Raw genomic sequence first — 19,083 nt, forward strand, 5'->3', positions numbered from 1 at the left:
GAAATTCAAAATTTGCGAGGGGTAGTTGTGGTAATTATCCGAAACAAGGTGGATAAAGTTGGTAACAAAATCGAAGAGAAAGGCATAATAGTTCAATGTTGTCTGTATGAACTATTGCCTGTTGTACACCGTTACGGTGGGCTATTAAAATAACGATGAACCAGGGAATTATCACCTACAGCTGAGCACCACCACAACAATCTTTTTAGCCAATCTTTGATCAAAAGAATGGAGAATTTTGAAGTTTAGGAGTAGTGTTTAAAGTTTGGACGTGCTATGTTTTCGGAAAAGTTCACACAATATTTTGGTCTTAAGAAACTGATACTGTAATAAAATATTTTTGGAAAAAGAAGAAATTTTTAGGAAAAACACTATTTATTTACGTTATTGCCCTTTACCGACTTAAGTTACTTTGAATTTGAGGCACAACTATTTTATATCTTATGTTAGATTTTGTTATCTAACAACTTTGTCATTGTTATATCCTACGAAATCGTTAATTTATAAATAAATTTATGCTAGAATTAGAATGTATGATCGTAATACTGTACTTAATAGTTATTCCTATGGAATGTGTTATGCTACAATTTTGTTATAAAGTAGCCGGTTCAATTTTAGTATAATGTAATCAAATGAAAAATAAAATGGTATCCAATTTTATACTGGCTCAAAATAATCTCGGATGCCAAACGAGCAAGAAAGAATGAAGACCGGTTGTAAAGATTGTGAAAACATCCCTTTCGCACAGGAAACAGTCACCTGCACCGCGTATCAAGCGTGCTTAGACCGACCCCCTATATTCCCTCAAATTACTTTTAAAACCCCACAAATTCCGTGTTTGATCACAAAAAATACTCTTTTCTTCCCCACTGCCCTTACTAAGAAATCAAACCTTCAACAGCAACAGTCCAAAGCTACCAAATGCACATACACTTCTCTGCTTACTTCGCCTAGTAAAAACTTTATAGCAGAGAAGATAAGGTAAATTTTACAAATATCTCAACTTTTTACCCATAAATGGAAACTTATTCATTCAGATCTCTTACTTTTCTTACTAAACATCTCAATTATATGCACATTTATTTGGTCTCGGTGTGTATCAGGGCTTTTGTGTCCTTTTTTTTTTTGTTGTGATACAGACCAAAAACCTTAGCCGGCTGCTGTAAGCTGCAACATTGGAAGGTGTGAAAATGAGCTTTTTTTAGTTAATTTTTTGAAAATAAAAAACAAAATAGTTTGAATCTTTCGTAGCTGATGTTTTCTTTTTTCTCAAAATGTAATTACTAAGTATTCAATTTTTTAAAGTTCTTTTAAAAAGGGGTGACAAAAGAAAGAGGGAGGAAAATGGGTAATGTGTATTTTGTCTCACGTAATAAAGATTTGTAAATAATTTAATTGGACAATGGAAGACTAAGTCCTGTTTGTAACATTTTGAACGGGACCCATTTGAAAGCTTTGTTACAGTTGTAATTTGTAGTGTGTATATGTTTGCAAGTAGAGTGTGTGTACATTTAATTGGTATTACGTATTGAATGTTTCTTACACGCCTTCAGTAGGCTGATTCTCGTTGTGTTTATAAATTAATGTTGTCAAAATCTTTATATTAGTAATTGCTATATAAGTATTGGGCAAGCTAGTGGATGTCATATATCTCTCTCTACTTGTGCAAAATCATTATGGTTCAGATTTATGTAGGGAAGAGTTTTATTTGAAGAGAAGGATCTGGATGTGTAGTTGAACTTACTTTTTGGGTTTTCCTAGAGATGGTGTAGGAAAATCTTGATTCTTTTGAGTTGTTGCTGTATCTCATCAGGGTTTAGGTAATCTCTTGTTATGTGATTGTTGTTTTATTTTGAACTGTTTTGATGCTTTTCAAACAAAATGATCAAGTGTTTTTTGCTAAAAAAAGGTGACCCCTTTAATGCTTTTTAGCTAATAAAGAGAGAATTGGCTTTGGGAAAAGAGAAAGAGGAGTTTTTTGGTCATACTTTGGTTTTCTCTGCATCATTGACCTGCACAAGATCTTTAGTATTTTTTCCACTTTTCAGCTTTTCTTTTTGCTGTGAATCTTCAAAAAGATTTTCATTTTCCTGTTGCATAAAGAAGTATAGTCCTTTGAAATCCAAAGCTTGTATATCCTTTGAACTGTTGTTTTTAATCTTGATTTCTTAACTTAGAGTTAACTATCTTTTTCTGGTTACTTATTTGGCCTTGTGCAGTTTCAGGGTTTGGTGGTCATTGAGTAGTCTTTTAGCATTAGCTTTAACAATATGTCTTCAAGATCCTTCAAAGCCTCAGATTCCCAACAGGGTAAGCCTCCTGGTGTTACCTTTGCAAGGAGGACCTCGTCGGGTCGGTATGTGAACTTATCAAGGGAATCCCTGGATAGTGAGATTAGTGGCATTGAATTTGCAAACTACACAGTGCATATCCCTCCAACCCCTGATAATCAACCTATGGATCCTTCAATTTCACAGAGGGTTGAAGAGCAGTATGTGTCAAATTCCTTGTTTACCGGAGGTTATAACAGTGTGACTCGTGCTCACTTGATGGATAAGGTGATTGAGTCAGAAACTAACCATCCTCAGATGGCTGGTGCTAAAGGTTCTTCTTGTGCTATACCTGGTTGTGATGGGAAAGTCATGAGTGATGAGAGGGGTGAAGATATTCTTCCTTGTGAGTGTGATTTTAAAATTTGCCGGGATTGTTACATTGATGCTGTCAAAACTGGTGATGGCATGTGTCCTGGTTGTAAAGAGTCTTACAAGAACACCGATTTGGCTGAGAATGCTGTGGATCCTTCTGGACGACCTCTGTCTTTACCTTCAAACGTTGGGATGTCTAAAATGGAGCGGAGGTTGTCGTTGATGCGATCAGGTAATAAGTCAGCGATAATAAGAAGCCACTCAGGGTTGATGAGGAGTCAAACAGGGGATTTTGATCATAATAAATGGTTATTCGAGACAAAAGGGACGTATGGATATGGAAATGCAATATGGCCAAAGGATGAGGGATTTGGAAATGACAAAGAAGATCGTGTTGGTGAGCCTTCTGAACTTCTGAACAAGCCTTGGAGGCCGCTTACACGTAAACTAAAAATACCGGCTGGAGTTCTTAGCCCATACCGGTAATTTCTTGTCCCTAACAGTTTCTACTGCATTCTTTCTTCTCTACTTCTTCTTTGAATTCAAGAACAAAATTAGGCGAAACTACTCACATCCAAGTGCTATTGTGCTTAATTTGTAACTATTGTATTATTATATCGGATACGCCTGTGCATGAGATTCTGTGTTTGTTGCAGATGTTTTTATCTTGAAGTAGTACCAATTTTATATGGTGGGTAGTGTTTGTCTTATTGTTGGTTATTTTCTTCTACCTATTTGAGAGGTGTCTTGACGCAGCTCCATGTATACAGGCTCTTGATTCTTATTCGTGTTGTTGTTCTTGGATTATTTCTTCAATGGAGGATCACCCATCCAAACAATGATGCTATATGGTTATGGTATATGTCCATAATCTGTGAGATTTGGTTTGCAATCTCTTGGCTACTTGACCAGCTTCCAAAGTTATGCCCCGTCAACCGTGCTACTGATCTTAATGTTTTGAAAGAAAAATTTGAAACACCAACTCCTAACAATCCCACAGGAAAATCTGATCTTCCAGGTATAGACATTTTTGTCTCTACTGCAGATCCTGAGAAAGAGCCACCACTAGTCACTGCAAACACGATACTGTCTATCCTTGCTGCTGATTACCCTGTTGAAAAGCTTTCGTGCTATATTTCTGATGATGGAGGTGCTCTTCTGACGTTTGAAGCAATGGCTGAAGCTGCAAGTTTTGCCAACATTTGGGTCCCATTTTGTCGTAAACATGATATTGAACCAAGGAACCCAGAAACCTACTTCAGCTTGAAGAAAGACCCTTACAAGAACAAAGTACGTCAAGATTTTGTCAAGGACCGCAGACGGGTGAAGCGTGAATATGATGAATTTAAGGTTCGAATCAATAGCCTCCCTGATTCAATTCGTCGGCGTTCTGATGCCTATAATGCTCGAGAAGAAATCAAGGCCATGAAGCTTCAGCGAGAGGCAGCTGGGGATGAGCTTTTGGAACCCATCAAGATAACAAAGGCCACTTGGATGGCAGATGGGACCCACTGGCCTGGCACTTGGATGGTTTCTGCTCCTGAGCACTCTAGGGGTGATCATGCAGGAATCATACAGGTATTGATTCTTCATATTAATTTGTTGCTTCCATAGTTATTTATTGATAAGGGAATAATTGTTTGATGTACTACTGATGCATATGATCACTCCAGCTGAATCCGCTCCTCGTTGTTCCTCCCTCCAAGGATGAGGAAAAAGAGGATAGAAACTTAATAGTTACTTTCTTCTCCCTGATTATTATTAATCGTCTTTAGGGGCTTCTCATTTTGCCAACTGTACGATTATTTTGCTATGTTATACACTTGGTCAGCTGACAATGACTTGTATGTTAGTTTCTTGAAGTAATAGATTTGGTTTAACATTGTTAGTGTTTTTGGAAAAATACAGGTTATGTTAAAACCTCCAAGTGATGAACCCTTACATGGAACCTCTGCTGATGATGGTCTAATTGATTTAACAGAAGTTGATATTCGGCTTCCCTTGCTGGTATATGTCTCTCGTGAGAAGCGTCCTGGCTATGATCATAACAAGAAGGCTGGAGCCATGAATGCCTTGGTCCGAGCTTCAGCCATCATGTCTAATGGCCCCTTTATTCTCAATCTTGATTGTGATCACTACATCTACAACTCGCAGGCAATGAGGGAGGGAATGTGTTTTATGATGGACCGAGGTGGGGATCGAATCTGTTATGTTCAGTTTCCTCAACGTTTTGAGGGAATTGATCCTTCCGACCGTTATGCAAATCACAATACTGTTTTCTTTGATGTCAACATGCGTGCCCTTGATGGACTTCAAGGTCCAATGTATGTTGGGACCGGTTGCCTCTTCCGCAGGACTGCTCTTTATGGTTTTGACCCCCCACGAACCAAGGAATACCACCCTGGTTGCTGCAGCTGTTGTTTTGGTCGGCGCAAGAATAATGCCACTGTGTCTTCTGTCTCTGATGACAACAAGGCACTTAGAATGGGGGATTTTGATGATGAGGAGATGAATCTTGCTTCGTTTCCTAAAAGGTTTGGTAATTCAAGTTTCCTTATTGATTCGATTCCGGTCGCCGAATTCCAAGGGAGACCACTTGCTGATCACCCTGCAGTAAAGAATGGACGACCACCTGGTGCTTTAACTATTCCACGGGAACTTCTTGATGCCTCCACTGTTGCTGAAGCGATCAGTGTCATTTCGTGTTGGTATGAAGACAAAACTGAATGGGGTAATAGAGTTGGATGGATTTATGGATCTGTTACTGAAGACGTGGTGACGGGGTATAGGATGCATAATAGGGGTTGGAGATCTATTTACTGTGTGACAAAGCGAGATGCATTCCGTGGTACTGCACCAATCAATCTGACCGACAGGCTTCACCAAGTGCTCCGATGGGCCACTGGTTCTGTTGAAATCTTCTTCTCTCGCAACAATGCTTTTTTGGCTAGTCCTAAGATGAAAATTTTGCAGCGGATTGCCTACCTCAACTGTGGCATCTACCCCTTCACCTCAATATTCCTAATTGTTTACTGCTTCCTCCCAGCACTTTCGCTTTTCTCTGGTCAGTTCATCGTCCAGACCCTGAATGTCACCTTCCTCACATATCTCCTCGTGATCACATTGACTCTTTGCGCGCTCGCGGTGCTTGAGATCAAGTGGTCTGGCATTGCTTTGGAAGAGTGGTGGCGTAATGAGCAATTTTGGTTGATTGGTGGCACTAGTGCCCATCTTGCTGCTGTGCTTCAGGGGCTTCTAAAAGTGATTGCTGGCATTGAGATTTCATTTACACTGACATCAAAATCATCCGCTGATGATGATGATGAATTTGCTGACCTCTATATTATCAAATGGACTTCCCTGATGGTCCCACCTATTACGATCATGATTACTAACTTGATCGCAATAGCTGTTGGTTTTAGCCGGACAATATATAGCACGATACCACAATGGAGCCGTTTGCTAGGAGGGGTTTTCTTCAGTTTCTGGGTGCTAGCTCATCTCTATCCTTTTTCAAAGGGATTGATGGGAAGGCGTGGAAGGACGCCAACTATTGTATTTGTCTGGTCAGGACTTATTGCCATCACTATTTCGCTCCTTTGGGTTGCAATCAACCCCCCTGCTGGTAGCACTGAAATTGGAGGGTCATTCCAGTTCCCTTGATTTTTCTAACAGGCATAGTCCAATTAGCTCCTCCACAATCCATTCAGATTATTCTTTAGTTTCATCTTTTTTTTTTTCTGTAACAGAATATGGAAGTGTTGTGTGGATCACTATTGTCCTTGAGTTTTTGTTTATGATTCTATGCTCATAGAGAGGCAAAACGTACAATACATTGTTTGTAATCACAGCCTCAAGATAGATAGTAAAGTTAGATTATTTTGATAATGCTTAGCACCGTTTTTGTTCCTGTGAAGTTTTCAGCTTTTACTGTGATTCTTTTTAGGAAAGTCAGACATTGTTAAACAAATAAACTCTAAACTTGTTTCAACCCTAATGTTTGGTGCATACAATTTGGACGAGTCTTGTTACTTGTGCCTGCTCAAGTATTATCAATTTTGTTCTTTGATGATGCAGCTTATCATGCTCTTAAGTCATCTGCAGAGTACTACCAAATCCAAAATTTTTTGCTTCGCAAACCAACTCCATGACTTATGTACTTTGACTCTTCGCGGAATCTAAAGGGAGATCCTTATATTCCGATTGAATTATTTAATGTTAATGAAATGGTCAAATACACATTATCGCTCCTTTACAGACCACTTTGAATATTTAGGTACGTGAATTCCGGGACCGAATTTGTTAAAGGGGAAGAGTATAACACAACAATATACCCAGTGGGGTCTAGGGAGGATAGAGTGTACGCAAATCTTACCCTTAACTTCAAGGAGACAGAGAAGCTGTTTTCGATAGACCCTCAGCTCAGGAAGGGGAGGGGCCTTACCTTTAAGGAGACAGAGAAGCTGCTTCCGATAGACCATCGGCTCAGGAAGGGGAGGGGCAAGGGGAAGAGTATAATGACCAACCATATTATAAATATCATCCAAATTACTTGTTGAACTCCAAGACGAGAATTTAAGTTAGGTTGGAGCAATATATATGTATTCTAACTCCTCTTAGAAAATTATGCTATGTCTCCTTTTTAGAACTTGGTGCAAATAGGGCAACGCAAGATCAAAACGTGCATCCGAAAGAGAAATCTTGGAGGGTATCTTTTAGACTTCAAATGGACGAATTAGGTTTTGTGGTTGAACAAAACAACTGGTAGTCAACATAATTGTATGATTTGAACTTAAATACCAAACCAGTGTAAACTATTTATCCGTGGTAGACCCTGGCAAGTTCAACATAATTTGTCAATTTGATAAAACTGAAGACGTTTCCAATCAGAAATACTTTACTAAGTAAACATTCTTTTTTTTTTTTTTTTTTTTTGAAATATTAGTTTTGCTTGAACATAAAATACGATCATAGTAAGGATGGAAATTGGGGGGGGGGGGGTGGGGGGGGGGGGGATGGCAAGTATACTATTTTCTGTACATCTTTCGCATATTAGATCATCCAACGCTTGAAATTATTTTGTCAAGAAAAGTTTTTTTTCTTAATGCCAAAAGGTCCAATGTCCCTCTCTTACATTTGTTTTTTCTTTTTTGGTAATTTATAAACCTTCCATTCTCCAAAGTTGAGAACCCACCATACTTTGGTGGAAAGAGTAACCCTTGGAGTAGCCAACAAATATGTTTGGTCAAAATTACGGATAAGTTTGCTGATTCAATTACATTATTAATATGTTAGTTGTTGATATGTTCAAAAAGACAGACTACTTGTCACCTAAGCCATTGAATTTTAGGGTCAAAAGATAATGAGGAATTTACATAGAATACAACATTTCTAACATTTATTGAAGTTTCCTATAACTGCATTGATAAAATTACATATAATATAATTTATTTTGAAATTTATAACTTTTCATATTCCTAATATATCTCTCTTGAGATTATCTCACCTAAAATGTATCCTAATACCTCTCTTTTAAGATTCTTTCTCATCTAAAAGTATCTATCATATTAATTTCCCCCTAATTTCTCCATTAATATATAGTATATTGTATATTTCTTGTACAAAATGTATGTTATATAATTAAAATATACAATAATATATTATATCATATATATATATATATATATATATATAATATACGGTATATATATATATAATATACGGTATATATATATAATATATAATATAAAATATACAAGCACTTAACTGGAAAAAAAACATCATTAATAAATATACTACATAGAGTATAATATATATCATGTATATATTAAAAAATATACAATATTATATTATAAAAGAACTTGGGGGAACATGGTTTTACATTGACAGAGAGGTGAAGAAGGATCAAATTTGGAGAATCCTTTGAGATTTTTGGATGGTGTATAGCACGGGATCGATCCGTTCTAATAGAGAGAAATAATTTCGTAAAAAATTTAAAAGTAACAAAGGCATGTTTCTTTTGGTAAGGATATGATATGATAGATGCATAATACAAGGGAATATGATTTGATTGATGCATAATACACGGATAATTAAGGCAAGTGGGTGCTTATAGTGGTAATCAATATTAATAAATTGGAAAATTTTTAGGGACAAATAAGGATACATTGCAAAATAGGATTCCTCATTAATAGGGAATCTATCACATTTTTAGAGTGTATCTTTTATATTTTATTGTAGAATTTATAATTCTAATACAAGTTGTAGATTATGAAATATTTTATAAATTCCTAAGTAAGTACGAAAATTTCCCACATAATCACTCTTTGTTCTTTACTCCAAACTAGCAAAATGCATTAAAATATTTGCCTTATACCTTTCTGCTGGGCCAACACAAGAAGGCTTAATTAGCATTGGAGATTGACAGGAAGGGCCCCGCAAGCGGTATTTAAAAGAGAAATTTTTACATTCCTATATAATATATGAAACTATATTATCCTCCCTACTTAAGTTTTAATATAATTACATATTATATACCCAATTATCATTTAAGTATATTTTTAAGGTAATTAATGATAGTAATTAGTATCCTAAAATAACTCTAACGTATCTTCCACTTCCCCACGTTTCTCTCTCCACATCCCACCTCCCTCCCCCACGTATCTTGTACTCAAACACGATTCTCTCTCCACAAATTTCACAATCCCTCCATTAACGCCTATTTACTCTCTTCAAAAAGCATTCTAAATTTTTACTCTCTTTTTCAAAAAATTACCTCCATTAACGTCTGTGCTTTGCTTGATTTTCAATGAAGAAGAAAATAGCTTCAAAGATCAGCCCTAAAAAAGATAAAGGAGCCGATATTCCTACATTTGATTTGGGTATTTTCTCAGAGAATTCACTCAAAAAGGTTTCAAAATCAGCTCATGCAAAAGAAGAGAACAAGCCCAGGCTTTCCTCTCGTGAAGTTAGGGCAGAAGCTCGTACAAAATAAAAGCACGATATTGATGCTGGTGAATTATCGATACCTGTCAAATATGCAAAAAGGAAAGGCAAAGAGATTGATTTCGATGATGATTTCGTCGAAGAAGAAGCTGTCATTAAAGTTGCAAAAAATGTTAGAGTGTCTCCTAATGTAAAACCTTCAAAAAATAAGAAAGTTCAAAAATCTTCTAAAACTGTTCCCCAACAGTCTTTGGGAAAGGTAAAAATTTAGTAGTTTCAACAATATATTTTTTTTAAAGCTAAAAAACTTTGTTCTCATTCTTATGAATCAACATAATTTTTATTTTTATAGTTGTAGAAAATTTGTCTATATTGTGTAGATTTATGATTTCTGATTGTAGATACATTGTTATATAAACGTTTTGCCTGGTTTTGACTCCGTTTTAAAGATTGTAGATAAATTGTAGTTATTTTATTTTCTGTTTTTGACTCTGTTTATCTGATTGTATATAAATTGTATTATAAATGTAGTTATTTTGCTTTCTAGTTTTGAGCCTTGTTTTAATAACTTTCTTTTCCTTTTGCTACAGAATGGACTATTTTTTGCTCCTCCTAATGTTGATTATGGGATCATTAGGTTTCAGACATTATCCGACCCTACTATTCCTGGCCAAATCAAGGATTTACTGTCTGAAAATGGTTTAAAACTTTTTAAGAAGACATGTTTTGGTTATTTGCTTTCCTTGTCCAGAATATGTATGCATAATCAAGCAATTCATCTTCTCATAAAGTATGAATTGAATGCATCTGGTTCCGACTTTTTTTCAGCAAAGATAAAGGGTCAGAGGCTGAATTTTGGTTTGAGAGAGTTTGCCCTGATTAGTGGCCTGAGATATTTTACGGAAGTGACAGACTTTGGTTACACACCTACGTATGACAGTAAAATAATGAGAAGCTATTTTCCAAACAAGGAAAAAGTTGAGAAGTCATACTTAAAACAAATTGTAACCAGCCGTAGTTGGGTGAACGACGAGGATGCAATCAAGTTGTGTATTCTATATCTCATAGAATTCTTCCTCTGTCCTTCAGACAAAGACAATGCAGGGTTGATAGACCATTTTAGGTTCTATTTGGTGGACTCAGGATAGTATGCGAACTACGCATGGGGTAATGAATCTTATAAACAATTGCTTCATCTGTTAGGCACAAACTCAACCCTTCTGTTCATTTTTATGTCATTCGAGGCTTTGCACTAGCTATGCAAATATGATTGTATGAGTATTGCTCTACCGTCAACACTGATATAGCTACAAGGGTTGCTAATTCTATCCCTCGCATACTTAGCTGGTCAGCTAGTAAGGACAAGATATGGTTATCTGCAATTGAAGATAGAATGATCAAACCAACATGGATCAAGGTAAATGATTTTCACTTATGCGCAGACAATCTAATACAAATTATCTACAACTTTTATAAATATTATGTCTAAGTCACTCTCATTTTTTTTTTTCACTCAGTTCACCAATATAATTGAAGCACCAGAAGAGCTTTCAAGAATTAATTTGCCAGATAAAGTTGAATACATCCTTGAAGAAGTTAAAACCAAGTCCGAGCATCCGATAGATGCTGCATCTCCATCCGGACACAAGCAGGCAATTGAAATAGATGACAAGAAAGATATTCTGAAACAAAAAAAAAATAAGAAAAGATATTGACAAGGTAACATATATACATAATCTTGGATGGTTTCTTTAATTTATGTTATGCAAATTATTTCGTTAACTCTCTATTTTTTAATATGTAGGTTGGTTCAGATCTTGGATCTTTTAAGAAAGATATTTTTGAAGAACTAGGTAGCATTCGACTGCTACTCAATGACTCAATCAAGGCTGTTTTGCAGGCGATAAACAGTCAAAAGGATAACATTGATGCCAAGGTTTCATTTGAAATATATTCATTTTATACAATAGTTTTATCACGTCTAAGTTTATATTATCGTTCATAAAGTATATAGCCGAACAAATTAAATGCCTGCAGTTTGCTGGGAGTTCTACAAAAAAATGATGAGCAGTCAAAAGAAAAGAATAATCAACACTTTTCGGGCAATAGTGATAAACAAGTGCATGCCAGCAGTAGTAAAACATGCATCTACAATATATCTACAATATATCTACATATATCTACAATATATTTATATTATGCCTACAATATATCTACATATATATACATATCTATATTATGTCTATAATATATCTACCTATTGCCTAATTTTGTATCAACTAATATGCATTATATTTCCAATTATTTTCTTAGATACAGGGCACGTGAATGACATAGAAATTGAGGAGAATGTTCTCGTACATGTTGATTTATCTTCCCAATTTGAAGGGGCATTTGATGAAGAGAATGCAAGTATGATTTAGTATATGTTATCATCACATTTCATAATACATTTTGCATATTAGATGCAGGACAACATTTCAACAAATTTACTACATTTAAACTACAATTTGTATGCAGTGATGTTAGTGTTTAGTACAAATTATCTACAATTTTATTAACTTAAACATATTTACTATAACAGTGAAGGAAGCTATGCCTGCAGAATCTCCTAAATAGGAAGCTACAATAAGCATTCCAGGAGAACAAAAGAATGAGGAGAAGGAGACAAAAATGCAATCTCCCATTTAAGAAGAGAATCTTATATAAGAAGGAGATGATTGCTGTGAAGAAGGAGGTGAACCAGCTGACTACGTTAATGTAGGTGATTCGGACAATGACTCCTGATCTGAGAAAAGGGAAGTTACACTTGATGATTTTGAGCTGCCAGAGAACTTCTCCTAGATTGTTAAGTTCGGCGAGCTTAACAAAGATGAAACAACCCCTGTTCATCAAGGAAGAACAAGGCAGCCCGGAAAGCATGCCCGATCCCCCTTTCTCCCTTTTTATAGTTTTGGTAGGAGTACTTCTGTTGGACCTCTAATTTTCCTCATCAAGCATCCATTTACTGGGGTTATTGGGGAAGATGTTGATACTAACTTGTTGGAAGAATTCAACAAGTGGTTGTACCTTGGTACCGATTCAGTTTCAAAGAGGTTAGTTTATACAATTTGTTCATATTTTCGAGTGCATTCATCTTTTGAATTTTCACTTGAATTTACATATTTATTGTAATTACTATGTGTTTAAATATGAGGAAGGCGCCTTATTCTGTAAAAAATAACCAGCTCAAGTCGTGGTATGATCTTGGAGTGGAGAAAGTTGATAAAAAGGAGTGGTTTTATATTTTGGCACATCCCGGGCAATTCCTCAACGACTCGGTAAACACATACCCTGTCAGAATTTAATGACTAACTGTATTATTCTGTCATCTCCAGATTTTATAGTTTTTTTGTAGATATATTGTAGTTAAATTGTAGGAAGCATTGAAAACTAATGAAATCTATTTTTATGCAGCACATTGATGTTATTTTATACTATTTGAGAAAGAGAGGAAAATATGGTCCTCAAAACAAGATACGGTTTACAACCACTGATTGTATGTTCAATACTAGAATTGAACAAATTTATCAGAGGTACATCAATGCTCCTGCCGAATATAAGCTTGATGTTATCAAACCCCGGGACGTCGTATCAGAATACATACTGGGGTACATGCTACTCGCAAATGTTGCATGGGATCAAGTTGATTTTGTGATTATGTCCATAAATATTGTGGAGAAATTTTATTAGTTGTTGGTTGTGTTTGACATTACCGATAGGGCTCTATATGTTTATGATTCTATGGTCTCTTCACGAAATCACAACCTTGTTGAATCTGTTGTCAATAAGTTTGCTGTTATGATCCCTCTCTACTTGTCATGCACCGGCTTCTATGGCAAGCGTCCAGACATCAACTACAAGAACACAAAGGCATACATTGAAAAATATGTTACTGACTCTCTTGACATTCAGTGGTTGGTCGGTGAGATACCTCAGCAAAAAGAGGGATCACTGTATGAAAAAACTATTTTTTCTTCTATCTATTTAACAAATTTTATCTTACAATGAATGCTAAATCTTTTCCCCTAATTTTTTTTGCAGTGGCCGTGGTGTATACGTGGCTGCATTTGCAGAATATGTCAGCATTGGAGAGCTAGCAGTTTCAAAGGAAGACCTTTATGATATTGACCAACATCGTAGACGCTATGGAGCGCTACTTTGGAATTATGCTAGGAAGAAGCAGATACTGGTGCAATTAGTGAGAGCGAGATGACTGAAAGATTAGGACGAAGAAAAGGTGCACCAGGTGTGAACGAGAGAACACAAGTCCGGAAGAAGAAGAATTAGTTGCCCTTTTCTGTAGAAAAATTATAGTTAGATTGTTTAGTTGTAGCTGTTTTGTAGTAAAGTTGTAGATAAATTGTTATCTAAGAACAAGTCAGTTGAAGTTTATGTGTAGCAGATTTATGCTACAATTATTTTACCCTATGTTTTATTATTTTATCCAGAATACTACTACTTAGAATAGGAAACATCTGTTATTTTATTTTTGGTTGAAAGTTGTTAGTACTTGATATCGTTATTGTTAGCATATAATTTCTTTACAATTTAACTACAATTATGTCTTATACATACAAAAAATATATAATCCAATCAAGTTATGAAAGGATGAAATTAATAGACTCAGTACTTAAACAAAACAAATACAAACCAACTGCATTAAGAGCTGAAAATATTTCATTATAGGTAACAGTCTTTATTCAATTTATCAACACAATTACACCTCAATTATAATTCTTCAGAACACCTCAACAAAATTTATCAAAACATCTTGTGACTTTATCAAATTTTGTTTCCTCTTGGGAGCATTCTTACAAGATCTTTTGTTATGCCCTTCTATTCTGTAATTGCCACATGAAACCTTGTATTTCTTTGTATTTATTTCATCATATGGTTTGTATCTTTATTTTTGAGGTCTTCTTGGCTGTCTTTTCCCGGTAGGTGGCATTACAATTTCTTCAGCTATATGTTGTGGCACATTCCATTTGCTTTCATCAGGCAGCGGGTCTACTGGTATTTCATAAGTATGCAAGAGGCTCTCCTTCGTGTAATAAGGAGAACAATAGTTTTCATAAGACTCATTCTTGTGCCTTAAAGCCGCCAAAGCATGTGCACAAGGAAGTTCATCAAGCTGGAATTGTCCACAACTACAGATCTTGTTTTGAAGACAAATAATATAGCGCTTCACACCATCTATCACTGTATGGATGTGATCTGTTGAAGCCCTCACCTACAATTTCATTACAAACACACAATAACTTTTCAGAAACATATACAAAATAACTACAATTATTCAACATTTTATCTACAATGACTGTATGTATTTAGTTTGATGGAATAATTGATCCGATGTTATTGGATATAGCTTACTCTCAGCTTCTGTGATAGTGTCATGTTGTCCTCCAACTCTTTGTTGTATTTTTTTTCAAGGTATGTGAATGTATCCTTTGCTTTCAATAATTTTTTATTAGTCCGACATTCAAGAAGAGTCCTCATGTACTCTAATAGTTCTATTATCGGCAGCTCTCTTGCATCTCTTGTTACCGTATTCAATGACTCTGCAATGTTTGATATCATCGTCCAAGTTCTGTTCACCGTAGCATGTACTCGAGACCATCTGTGATAGTCAATATCGTATAGGTATGCTTTAACACGCGTGTCGATCTCTTCAATCTTTGACATTCTTTCATTAAATTCATCAAGTATGTATGATTGTGCCGTGGCAAAGTACAATTCGCTTAATTTTAGATGACCCTTCTTGAACTTTGACCTTATATCTGTCCAAATATGCCACATGCAAGCATAATGTGGCATGCCGGTATAAACAATAGATGTTGCCTTCAAGATACTCTCATTTCGATCCGAAACAACACACATATTTGATTTTTCACCATATGCATGTTTGAATTGCTCAAAAAACCACTTCCATGATGTGTCATTTTCTGAATCAACAACAGCGTATGCCAGTAGTAATATGCTACCTATCATATGTGGCAAAAGAAATTCAATTTTCATGATAAAACTGTAGAGGAAAAAAAAATACATACAAAAAATAAATTTACAATAATATTTCTACAATAAATCTACAATACTCGCTGCATCCATTGTGCTAGCTGTTAGCATTATTCCCCTATATGCCGACTTCAAGAAGGTCCCATCAACTACTACAACTGGCCTGCAATATTTTCAGCCCTTGATTGACGTACTAAGCGCAACAAATGCGTACAAGAAACAGTCATCGTCAGTCTTCTGCAATTTAACTACCGACCCTGGATAAGTCTTCTCCAGAATATACAAATAACTAGGCAATCGACTGTAGGAGTCAGCAGGACGACCTCTCAAAAATTCCAAAGCCCTTTTCTTTGCTCTCCAAACTTGCATGTATGTTAAGTTCACGCCGTGTTCAGACAACATATCAGTTTGTATGTCTTTTGGTGTGTAAATTGTCTTAGGATCCGCATATTTTGGTATAACCATGCTACCAACTACCACGGAAGTATGTTTATGTTGTGTGTATGTATTGTCCATCAAAGAGCATGTGTGCAAGCTGTTGAATTTTTGAACCTTGAACAATGCTGAATCATTTATGCTGGTGGACTTGAAGTGCCATGTACAATTATCCCCAACACATACCAGGCAATAGCTACAGAATAAAAACAATTTAAAAAATATTATATACAAAATAATAGGTTGTTTAAGCATAAAAATCTTATAGTTAATAATTTATTTATAAAAAAACTATAAATTATCTACAATTTGTATACAATGATATTACAAACTATACAAAAAAAATACAAATAAACTACATATTAAACAAAGATATGATTTTTGACCATTGAACTGTTCCTAACTTCTAGCACTAGACCTTTTCACCCTAAATTGGAACTTGTTCATGACAGAATAATGCTTCGTTGCACTGGCAATTGTTTGCTTGTCTTTGTATACTTGGCCTACTTCAATAACACTTGACGTATGTTCTGTTATGATGATACTTTCATATTCCACTATCACCGGAGATGTTGGCATATCAATCAACTTCAGTGTTCCAGATGAACCTGCAATCAATTAAAGCTAACTACAGTTCTGACATATATTATAGATAATTTATAGTAAAATCGTAGAACACGTGAAATTCAATACTTCTATATTCATAATAGTTGAACTACACTTGTTATGTAATTTTTTTGTAGAAATATTGTAGAAAAAGTGAAGAACGCATGAAATATAAACAAACATCACCACTGATATAACAGAGCAAACCTGCAATTGTGTTTGAATTAGAGATACTGCATTCCAAATCGAAATCACGCACTGTTATACATAGCGGATACATTCCTATGCTTTTGTTTTTCTTTTTCGTCTCCATGTATACTTGAACTCCCATATCGTTCCGAATTTTCATTGGAGGACAATGTTCATTGATAATGTATTTGATTTCGATGATTATTTCTGATGTATCGATCATTAGATGCTCTGTGATTGCAGAATTCAATTGATTATAATTTGAATTTTCGCTGACTACAATTCCGTCAACACTAAAATCTTTGTATCTCCCAAAGATATCCCAATTACCATTTAGCTGAAGCATAATAACTATTTTCGACATTATTTCGTGGAATTCAGTACAATTGTAGATAATTGCTTTGCTTATGGTTGTGAAACCAGAATAGACAAAGAAAACCAGAATATTAGAATAGTGAGAAAAACGGCTTAATTGCAGGCTTAATTCATTGCAATTATTGCGTTGCAAAAATATCGGTAGAATCCTACGCTATCTCAAAATCCCGCTTCTAAAAAAGGAATGCTACTGCATAAAGGATTCTAGTTTAAATAATTGTATAGAATTTGTAGACAAAACGTGTTTAGGCTGGGTAATTAAGTAAACATGGATATTTTTGATAATAAAGTTTCATATAGTGTATAGGAATGAAAAAATCCCTTTAAAAGATGGCCCTCGAACCCGCACATAGCTCTTTGAGGGTTTTTCTACCTGATTAAATTACATTGTTCATTGAAGTCTACATGATTGTCACACCTTTGCTCTTCAGGATTTCTCTACCGGATTGGAAGAGTTGATGATATTATTACTCTACCTATTTGTTAAGTTGTTCATCGAAGTCTACCCGATTATCGTACTTTTGCTCTTCAAGGATTGTCTATCGGGTTAGTAGAGTTGATGCTATATTTACTCTACCTATCAATTAAGTCGTTCATCGAATTCTACCCAATTTGCATACTGTTTTTGTGTTATTTTAACAAAGTATTTTTCGAATTTGCAACTTCAACCACTCCAAATCTTCTCCAAATAATCTTAAATTTAAAACAAAGCTTCCAAATACCAACACAAAAGTCTCCAATCACCAATTTAGTCAAATAATACCAAATAAAAAAATGCACTTTGTCTTCTTCATTACTTTCTAAGGTCCAATAATGACGTTTTGAGATTTTTAGAGTAAATCACCAAAACTGTGTTTGAACTAAAACTTTGAGCTCAAATTATCAACATTCAGATAATTTTAACAATAATCAATTATTAACTTCTATTTTCCACAACCAAACAAGAATTTCAAGATTTAAAAATTGAAGAACTATGGTATTCAAGTCAAAAGCGAAATATTTTTCTAAAAAAAGTTAAAATGGAGGATATTTTGCCAAGACCAATCCGTATAGAGGAACACATCGTGCAAATTTTTGATTAGCGTTTAGCAATTGAAGAAACAAGGGAAAGTGTACATGAGCATCGGAGTCACGCTTATTAATTGGCTACTTCTACAAGTATCATTATATTATAAGTAGTGGTGACAATATGGATAAACAAAATAGTTATCCATTCATATTATCCACTAAAAAATGGGTTGAATAATGAACTTTTTAGAAACGGGTCAAATATGGACAAGAACCATATTATCCACTTAGAAAATGAATAACTAATGTGGTTAACATTTTATATTTTTAAAGGTTCAAATTGGGGGTTTCTCAAGTTTGAGAGACTAAGGATTCTCCCAAAAATAAACTTATTCAAGAAACCATAGATAAAATGGATACCAATATTATCCGCAGGTAGAGATGTCAAAACGCGCCAGCCCAGCCCAAGCCTCGCGGGCTTTTAAATCCGGTGGGCTAGGGCGGGCCGTCCTACAATCTAAATAGACCTTAAAATGGCCAGCCCAACCCAGCCCTAAGAGGGTCGTGGGCTAGGGCGGGCCGGCCCTTCAATTTTTTTAGAAAAAAATTTCTTCAAATCTTTAATTCTTCTTGACATAGTCTCTTAATCATATAAATGACTTTTGTTTGTTTAGAGCGTACAAAAATCTTGATATTTTGATAAGGAATCTCACAATTGAAATGCAAATTCTCTGTATCTCTAGCTCTTCTTTTATAACGTTATATGAATACTTTTTTAATACTTTTCTTTCACTTTTCTCAGGTTCAGGGATTGCTTCAATAAGTT

At 35.2% G+C, this 19,083-nt stretch overlaps 3 protein-coding genes across 8 annotated transcripts; 2 read left to right on the forward strand and 1 right to left on the reverse strand.

The window, feature by feature from the left end:
- Positions 1-827: 827 nt before the first annotated feature.
- On the forward strand, positions 828-6,533 carry LOC104101467 (cellulose synthase-like protein D3). 5 transcript variants are annotated; one of them, XM_009608912.4, is made up of 4 exons: positions 828-981; positions 2,220-3,127; positions 3,416-4,223; positions 4,554-6,533. In XM_009608912.4, the coding sequence occupies exons 2-4, from the start codon at positions 2,271-2,273 to the stop codon at positions 6,306-6,308; spliced, it is 3,420 nt and encodes a 1,139-aa protein (XP_009607207.1). In that variant the 5' UTR covers positions 828-981; positions 2,220-2,270; the 3' UTR covers positions 6,309-6,533. The 5 variants fall into 5 exon arrangements, with proteins under 5 accessions (XP_009607207.1, XP_009607208.1, XP_033513339.1 ...); XM_009608913.4 differs by having other exon boundaries at positions 831-981; positions 2,226-3,127; XM_033657448.2 differs by lacking the exon at positions 828-981 and adding an exon at positions 1,013-1,182.
- Positions 6,534-9,384: 2,851 nt separating this feature from the next.
- LOC104101468 (uncharacterized) lies at positions 9,385-14,055 on the forward strand. Of its 2 annotated transcripts, none has more exons than XR_004508325.2 (9): positions 9,385-9,849; positions 10,181-11,007; positions 11,108-11,309; positions 11,395-11,526; positions 11,904-12,002; positions 12,175-12,685; positions 12,818-12,910; positions 13,047-13,585; positions 13,674-14,055. XR_004508325.2 is itself a non-coding variant. In XM_070182372.1 (9 exons), exons 8-9 carry the CDS (start codon positions 13,374-13,376, stop codon positions 13,843-13,845), a joined length of 384 nt encoding a protein of 127 aa, XP_070038473.1. In that variant the 5' UTR covers positions 9,385-9,849; positions 10,181-11,007; positions 11,108-11,309; positions 11,395-11,526; positions 11,904-12,002; positions 12,175-12,685; positions 12,791-12,910; positions 13,047-13,373; the 3' UTR covers positions 13,846-14,055. The 2 variants fall into 2 exon arrangements, 1 of the variants encoding a protein (XP_070038473.1); XM_070182372.1 differs by having other exon boundaries at positions 12,791-12,910.
- Positions 14,056-14,535: 480 nt separating this feature from the next.
- Positions 14,536-17,238, reverse strand: LOC104101474 (uncharacterized). Its single transcript, XM_070183536.1, has 6 exons — positions 16,893-17,238; positions 16,498-16,687; positions 15,901-16,275; positions 15,725-15,807; positions 15,003-15,613; positions 14,536-14,862 (listed from the first exon to the last, which is right to left on the reverse strand). The coding sequence occupies exons 1-6, from the start codon at positions 17,236-17,238 to the stop codon at positions 14,536-14,538; spliced, it is 1,932 nt and encodes a 643-aa protein (XP_070039637.1).
- Positions 17,239-19,083: the final 1,845 nt, after the last annotated feature.

The sequence above is a fragment of the Nicotiana tomentosiformis genome, chromosome 8, assembly GCF_000390325.3.
Source record: "Nicotiana tomentosiformis chromosome 8, ASM39032v3, whole genome shotgun sequence".
In the NCBI taxonomy this organism is placed as follows: domain Eukaryota; kingdom Viridiplantae; phylum Streptophyta; class Magnoliopsida; order Solanales; family Solanaceae; genus Nicotiana; species Nicotiana tomentosiformis.